At 36.1% G+C, this 8,864-nt stretch overlaps 1 protein-coding gene across 1 annotated transcript in view; it reads right to left on the bottom strand.

Annotated features, from left to right (window-relative positions):
* LOC149773287 (uncharacterized) overlaps positions 1-8,864 on the bottom strand; it is a 178,426-nt gene that overhangs the window by 72 nt on the left and 169,490 nt on the right. Inside the window, exon 8 of the mRNA XM_089946468.1 lies at positions 1-51. Within this exon, the coding sequence (XP_089802594.1) occupies positions 1-51 (51 nt within the window). The remainder of the gene's footprint in view (positions 52-8,864) is intronic.

The raw sequence follows: 8,864 nt of genomic DNA, 5'->3' as shown, positions 1-8,864 counted from the left end.
CTCCTACAACACCTCCAACTGGAAAATCTCTTACAACAGGAGAAAACAGTTCTGAAAAGCAAATCATTTAATGAATATATAAATTAGTACATAAATTAACAGATCAATGAATTGATCTTTAGTGTATTTCTCAATCTGAAATGTAATAACATGTATGCATGTATGGATGAATGGATTAATAATAATAATAATAATAATACTAATACTAATACTAATAAAAATGATGATAATAATGTATTTACAGAGGGTAACTCATTCAGGCAAAGACTATTCTTCTTTGAGGCCCTCTTAAAAAGAATATAATAATGTGCATTATATGAAAGATAACAGTAATTACTTTTCATTTTTGAACATACTGACGATACTCTTGTGTAGTTCCATGTAGACATTTATATACAAGAACTGCCTTGTGAAAATCTACTCTTTCATATAGTGTGAACCATTTTGTTCTGTAAACATTGCTTATGATGGATGATCAATAGCTGCATCTAAAATAATATGCTGTGCCAGTTTCTGAAGTTTATAAATCCTATCTAGCTCAGTTTCCCCATACAGATGAACAGTCCATTGTTGAAAAAAAAAATATATGAATTTTAGTATAAATTGTGAGTTTCTGTAGGTAAATATTTCTTGATTCTGTTGAGTAGGGCAATTTTGGATGACAGTATTTTACAAAGATTATCAGTATGGTCATCCCATTGTAAACTATTATCTACAGACACACATACAAGCTTTCCATGTTTCCTTTCTAGCCAAATTATGGTCTTCTTTGCTACCCCGTTTCATCTTTCTTTAGGTACCAGCCTAGCTATGACAAGTGCAACATAAGTGCTGTTTGAGGATAGCACAGCTTGATGATTAAAACAGACTTGTGATATGTATACAACTGTATGGAAAAGGATACAATTGTACAAAACGTTTTCTGTGTTACCTGAAAGGTCAAGAATAAATTAGGTCATGCTGACTTACCTAAAATATTGGTATACAGTAATTATTGCTTTGCATGAGATTTCTACATTTCAATTTTGAATATAGTGGGGCATTTTGTGCCGATAAATTGAAAGAAAACCAAATTTTTCTAGTAAAATATGTTTCTTCAATCACACTTACCTTAGGAGAACTACTACTAAATTTCAAAACCAGCCCTCCCTGGTTCAAATGGTTTAGCTAAAAAGCTAAGTTATCTGCCCTTCTAGGTGGCACTTAGATACGGTCATCTCCCTTGATACAGAGACTGATGTCAAATCAAATGAATTAATCAGTTACTACTAGAATGGAATGCATGCTCTCTATATTGTTAAAAGTCTATGCTATTAAAATAAGAAACATAAAAGAGTGAAAGTCAACAAGCTTTGTAAAATTTAACAAATATATTTATTTCCGAAGAATATAAAGTGAAAAAGAGAAAAAAAAACAACTTAGAGTATTGTGAATTAAATCCCTAAATAGTCCAAGAATTACAGATACAGATCCTAGTAATTTAAAGTCCTAAATACAATTCAGTTAAAGTCCAGAAAAAATTCCAAAACTGAAGTCGATGACATATGTTATAGCTTATGGAGTGCTAATGTGTCAACAGTCTTTTGTTCAATCACAGTAATATAATTCCAGGTTTGAATTCAGTAAAAATTCCAGTGAACGTCTTTATCCAAGAATTTTTATCAGAGTACTTTTGTAATTCCAGAGAAAATAATCACTTGAATTAAATTATAAATTTGAACAAAAAAGATTCCAGCCTGAAATAAATACAAATACTGGTCACAACATATAATACAACTTGAAATTGCTAGACGTTAAAGCACAAATGACCAAGTCCTCACAAAAACAAAATTATACAGTTCTCTACTTGACCGCAGGTCACAATTAGCATTTTCTAAAAAAAAAATTACCTGATGGAAAATAATCTTATAGAATGATCCTGATGTTTACAAAATCAAAATCATAACCTGTAAAATTCACCTAGGAATCTCCAAAACCCTGCCCCAAATAAACATATTTACTTCTTATGTTTATAATAATTCTGATATTAAGCTCATAAACATAGAGAATAATGAAGCTATGTATTAACTGTTTACATAAAATGAAATTTAAAAAGAGTCAATCATGTCAAGAAGAAATGAATTCAATTTTGGACAAGGTCAAGTCCAGTTTACAATGTTACATTACAATAACATGTACTACCAATTAAAAATTTTAAACAATTAAATTCAATATACATACCAATATGGATGTATCTGCAGGGAGGCAGAATGGTGTATGCATGTAAAAAGCAAATTATGCGATTGTGGGGTATGGTTGGATATTATCGAACATTTTATTCAAATTTTTCCATAATTGCTAAGTCCCTGACCAAAGAAATCCGTGTTTCATTGTTCTGGTAAGTGTAAGGAATCGTTTTGCAATACAGGACCTTCTTCAAAGACAATCAAGTGAACCAACAATTATACCAGCGAGACCGAATCCACTTGTCCAACTGCCTTTCTCCTTAGGAATATAGACCGCTACATAAGACTTATAAAAGGGGTTAGGCATGAGTCAAAACTGCTTTTACTGTGAAGAGCACGGTCGTGTAACAGCAGTGTCTGCATGGAAAACAGATTTGTTGCCATGTTTGTAATGAACTAGGACATAAGCAAAAGTTGTGCACATACAAATCGGTAGAAGGCAATCATGTACAGGCCTATGAAACACATATCGAGCAACAAAATACATTCAAATATGTGTATACTTTTCAATGTAATAATTATAATTCTATAAACAGGTTTCAGGCACTATCTGATTTGTGTACTAAGTGCAACTTTTTAACATGTAAACAACTATGCGATACTGTTCAAGTTACTTCTCCCTCTGAGGCTCCTCAAAGTGTCTAATATATCAATATCTTCTTGTATGTATGTAAATCAGTCTTATATTGAACATTCTCATCTATCCACTACATGTCATCATGGTACACCAGATTGATCTTGTGTGTTATCTTCTTCATGTGTTTATGTAAATAATCAAGGCGATGAAAAGAAATCTGTCAAGTTAAAAACAATACATTGAATACTACCTTGCATGAAAATCAATCCTCAGATTAAAATTGTCATGTTTTTGGCCTCCTCAAAAGGGGTATGCAAGTAATCAACCTAAATATTCAACACATCCTCCCTAAACTGAATGAGGTAAAGTTAATATTAGAGCAGCAGGGAGGGCGAACCATACAAAATTTATAAGGTTCCAAATGTCGAAATAAGATCTCCAAAGAAAAAGGGTCGACTACGTTTCAAGAGGAACCCTTGGAGATAAACCTCTTTGGGAGGTCCTCCTGAGTTAGTCCAAATATGGTTTCTGGTTGAAAAACCCATCAAAGGCGCTTCGATTTACCAAATGAACCAATTCATTGTCGTCGCCCTCCCTGCTGCTATGAATTAAAAATTTATGTTATTGATAATGGCCGACATTGGAGAAGCACATTCCGTTAGACTAGCTTGAGAGCGACTAGAAGCAATCAAGAAATTTCTTCCTGTGAGAGATTATGTAAGACAAATATTACAAACGCGGCAAGAAGCACAAGTTGAATATGCTACAGGCACAGAACAATTTTTTAAACCCGTTACAACAGCCACTGAAAAAGCTGCGGTGGTCACTAAAAGAGCTTTACTGGGAGATCCTAAGGATGATATTAAGGAGGAAGAGGAGAGAAGAAAGGGTATTCTTCCAATATTAAAACAGACCACTGAGCAAGCTGAAAAAATTGCGAGGAGAACTAAACAAACAAAAATGATTTTACGAGATCTTCCAACTGATATAGTTGCAGCTCGACCTCGACCCGGTGAAGAAATACTTGAAGGGGTCGGCAAAGTTTGTACTGAAGTCAGTGTTATAAAAGACTGCACACCAGAAACAGAAACAGAATAAGCCAGGGGTAGGGTTGATTTAAACGATAAATTTACCGAACTGGCTATTAAATCCATAAAAAAGTTTCAACCATAGATGGTTTAGCTGAGTTTGCCGTGCGAAGTTTTGATCGACGAGATACAGTTTTAAAACAGGAGTATGCCAATGATGCTATAGGTTGTGAAGCCTGGTACAAGTGGATATTTCGTATACACTATGATGCTGATCAGGCTAGAAGCAATGATGATAGATTTATTAAATTTTCTAACGTAATAGATGATTATTTTGCACGACAACAACAACCACAACCTTCTCCCCAGCAACAGAAAAAAACAATAACCACAACCTCACCCCCAGCAACAAGCGAAGAAAGGGTTGTATTATCCAGAAGAAGAAGATGAGCCTGACACCGGCGCTACTGGCAGTGGTTTAGGAAGTGGTCTTATTCCCTGTCCTAACAGTATCTTCAATGATTCGCAACGGCTAGAAGTTCTCATAGGAGGAAAACGAGCTGGGAATAACTCACCAGAAATAATTAATGAAGCAGCTGATATTTGCAGATAATTATTTCAAGGTGGTATCATGGATATCGATATCTACCGATAGTTTATTAATGAGCTCGTTGATGATTACCACAGTGACTAGTTGTTTAATAAATAATTAAATAAAATGATCATACACAATTCTCATTGTGGGTCCGTAATAGTCTACTTGGTAAACTCGCGATTACCAAACTATAAAGCAACTTACGGAGATGGACTTGGTGATGCTGTTCAGGGTTTATTCAGAAGGATAGCCTCCAAAGCAATACCAATGGCAAAACAATTATCAATGAAAGCTATGTTGTTCGTGATAAAGCTCCTGGCGCTATTGGTAATGTTGCCAGTAAAGTGTTTTGGGCAATTAAGGTTAGACTAGCACGATTAATACGCAGGTCAAAAGCGGTCCAACCACAACCGGTCAAATTACCAAGCACCGAAGTGATGCCTGCAGATGTCAGTAAAATTATAAATCAGGCTGCAAATCAAAAACTAGCAGCGCTGATAAATCAAGTGGCTGAACAAATAAATACAAGTTTTATTTCAGGAGGCGGTCTTCGTTTTAGAAGATAACAAATTATAATAAAATGTTTAAATGTTTATCTGACCCAGCGTTTGACATGATGCACCAGTACTCAAGGACGAATCCATGTGTGATTATCAGTATTATTCTTATGAATCAATATCGCCAAATCAACGTGGACGAATTGAATTACGAGTTCAGGATACAAGTAGGTATTTCTTGCCCGCTGAATCATTTATTGAAGTCACAGGTGAACTTGTAACAAACGTCATCGCTAATACTGAATACGGAAAGTATGTTAAAGTTGGATTTCTTAATAATGGGATCATGGCGTTATTCAAATATGCCACATATATGATTGATGGAAGGGAAATCGAGACAATTCATGAAAATGTTGGCGTTGCTACAACGATTACAGGCCAAGCAAGGTATTCAGATGATTATATTAAATCAGCTGTCCCAACTATGATGTTTGCTAAGGATAATTCTAACCATCCTGATCACATTTCTGTGACCATGGGTAATGTGAGAAACGCAGCTGGTGACGCGCAGACACCTGCAGTAATAGGAATAAATCCAAATTAAAATTTAGGTTTTGCTACATGTAAATTAATGTTAAAAGATGTTCGTAGAAGATTTTCGTGCGCAATTCCACTATCCCATATCTTTGGATTTTACAGAAATATCAAAATAGTTATTTTTGGAGCCAAACACACATTTTTTCATCATCAAAAAGAGGATAATGATTCTATCTGGCGAGAAGCCGGCTCTGCTGATGTTAAGGTAATACTATATAAGCTCGCGCTATGGATGCCGGTAATGTCACCATCAATCACTGAGGAACAGCGTCTACTTTCTTTTATGGACCAAGGTGGTAAATCAATATAATCGTGGTTAACAACAACACCGACATTGATCAAAATCCTGTCAACGGTCTATTCACTTGGCATATATCATCACAGCAAGGTGTTTCTGCACCTAGACATATCTTTGTTGCTTTTCAACTGGTTGACCGATTAAACAATCAAGAATGAAATCCAATGGTATTTGACCAGCTTGGTGTCACTGAAGTATCCTTAAGAATAAACGAGCATCAAGAACCATCCGAGGATATAATGTTAAATTTTGAAAATATCAAGCAGCAAATGCATATCATTGCTTGATGACATTTATGGGACGTGATCAAAACACAGACACTGGTTTACAAATATCACAACTAGATTTTACAACGCTGTACCCGATTTATTATTTTTCGTTGGAACATCTTGATTTAGTTAGGCAATCTGTCGTTGATATACACTTCAGAGCTATCATAAATTCAGCTGATAATTACAGAGCAATTGCTGTTATACTCAGTGACAAATCAATGATACTTCAAGGTGTTGGTGGGCGAATGAGAGTCGTTGATGCCCCAGTGGAAAACATGTAACATTGTTAAAACTGTGTAGACAATTAGATCAATCGTGTTAATTATAACAATGTCGTACAGTCATGTTAATGTTAGTCAGGCGAAAAATTTACAATCGAAAAATGCAAAGGCATGTGGGACAATGATAACACTAAAAAATAATCAAATTGCTAATGGTGGCCCAAGCAAGTTATTGCTGACTAAAACCCAACTGAAACATTTTAATAAAGCAAAGCAAGCAAAAACTGGAACTCAACTTGATTTTGCTCCAAAAGCCATCAATGATATGATTAAAACCGGTGGTATATTTCAGCTCCTCACAGCAACACCAGTGCTAATAGCTGTTGCTGCCCCAGCTGTCACAAAAGCAACCGCGTTAGGAGCTGTTGGAACAGCTGCTGAAATGGCATTAAAGAAAGCAACTGGAAAGGGAATTTTATACAAGGAGAACTTAAAAAATGATCATCACGGACACAAAAACCAACAAGACGTCCAAAAAAGTCTAATATGCCTCAGCCGGGTCGTCTAAAATTACAAGTGGAACAATACGGACTAGGCCTAAGACTTCCAGGAACTCCACCCTCATGGCACCCTTAAACGGTTTTGACAAAACACAGAGTGTTTCACGCACCGATGTCAAATTTTGATTTGCTTGATGCCACTAAACAACTTAAAATAAAAAAATTCAGAGGTGTTTTTATGCGAGGTCAGTTACCGCAACAACCGAATAATCCAGAAACTGGAATCATTAATCTCGATAACAGTGATGGTCCAGGAACTCACTGGGCTGCTTACGCGATCAATCCACGTGGAATTAGCTATTTCGATTCGTATGGGTTAGCACCGCCAGTTGAATTCCTCAAGTAGACATGAAGCACTCTAGCTCTTATTCCAGTCTGGTATTCAACGCTACCAACACAAACACAAACCGATCCACCAATATGTGGCCATGAAGTAATTAATGTGCTTGACGCGTTATCAAAATCAACCAAACAGCCTCACAAAGTCGTGCATGAGTATACCGAGGGCTGATTTAACATTTCAAACATTCCTTAAAGAATAATGGTAGATATGGTAGATATTTACGGAAGATCTCTCATTGAAGCAAAGGTTAAAAAAGCGGTGATGTAGATTTATCAAAATATGCGACCAAAGATGAAATCAACAATCTTTTATCGTTATCCGGGATAGACCCAGATGAGGTTGTTATTTTTCAGGACCAATACGGAAAATTAAAAACCAGTGATATCAAATGGAATGACATAGTTTGCAGGGTTCTTGGAGCTGTCCCGGATAACATTCCTGTGTTTACTGACAACGGAAAAATCAGGGATTCAAGTATATCGATTGCAAATCTCAGAGATGAAATTGCAAAAATAACTTGCAACTATCAGGAATGAAATTGCAAAAAGCGTTGCTAATCGCTTAAAAAATACCGGTGACATAATGACAGGTGAACTCAGCATGAACGGAAACAAGTTAACAGTGTTAAGAGATCCAACATTTTCGGAAGATGCTTCAAACAAACAATATGTTGACACCGTAGATAATAAATTATCCACGTTGCAGGCCGAATACGACGTTCACGTAAACGTGTTTTCAAGACTTCGTAGAAACTTTCAAAAAATTAATGAAACCAGAGAAGAATTCTTTGGCGCTCCGCACACCGTTGACATAAATCTTTCTGATATCAAAACCAACATTGACACGATCAAACAAACACAGCAAGATATCAAAACCAACATTCACACCATCAAACAAACACAACAAGATATCGTAAGTGGGAATCCTGATATCGTTAATAAAACCAGTTTGATTATAATCCCACCTGGAGTTACTCCTGGCATATTACCAACATAGTATACACGGTAGCATCTGGATTTGCAGCATGGTCTAAACAAAATAATACTATCAAATACACTGGAACAGCCACTGGAGTGTATAGGTTTTCTGTGTTCAGTGCTGCAAACTTTGAGATTTTCACAACATATTCCTGGCAACATTCCACTGACAGGTTTTCCGGGGTTGTTACTATCATATTACATAAAGGAACCGAAGAGGAGTTTATACTGGAAGCAGCCGATAAGAAATTAACTGCAACATCTTACTGGTGGTGTTTGGAATTTGTAGCTGAAACACATCAATTGGTTACTGCGTAAAATAATATATGGCCCCCCTGACCAAGTCAACGACGACGAAGTCAATGACAGCATCAACGACAACATTAGATGCGCAACAATATAGATGTGATCAAGTATGCAAATGGCAGAGTTAAAAACCCTCATCGACAAATACAACCTAAAAGTAAAAAAATATAAACGACGAGCAGTCATCCTTGATGCGTTAGTATACTCAGTATACCACGTTAGTTGCATCCACCGGAGTAGTATTATCAGCGCTAACACCAGTAGCAACTGCAATCGCAGTAACAATATGCGACTCTTCATCAGCGGCAATTGCAGGTGTTTTTAATATAATCGCGAAAAAAATATCCTCATGCACGAGCACAAAATTA

This window comes from Sinohyriopsis cumingii, unplaced genomic scaffold (genome assembly GCF_028554795.1).
Source record: "Sinohyriopsis cumingii isolate HCF-2022 unplaced genomic scaffold, ASM2855479v2 utg000695l, whole genome shotgun sequence".
NCBI lineage: Eukaryota > Metazoa > Mollusca > Bivalvia > Unionida > Unionidae > Sinohyriopsis > Sinohyriopsis cumingii.
Note: the sequence above shows the minus strand (reverse complement) of the source record. Positions and strands in the feature narration are given on the sequence as shown.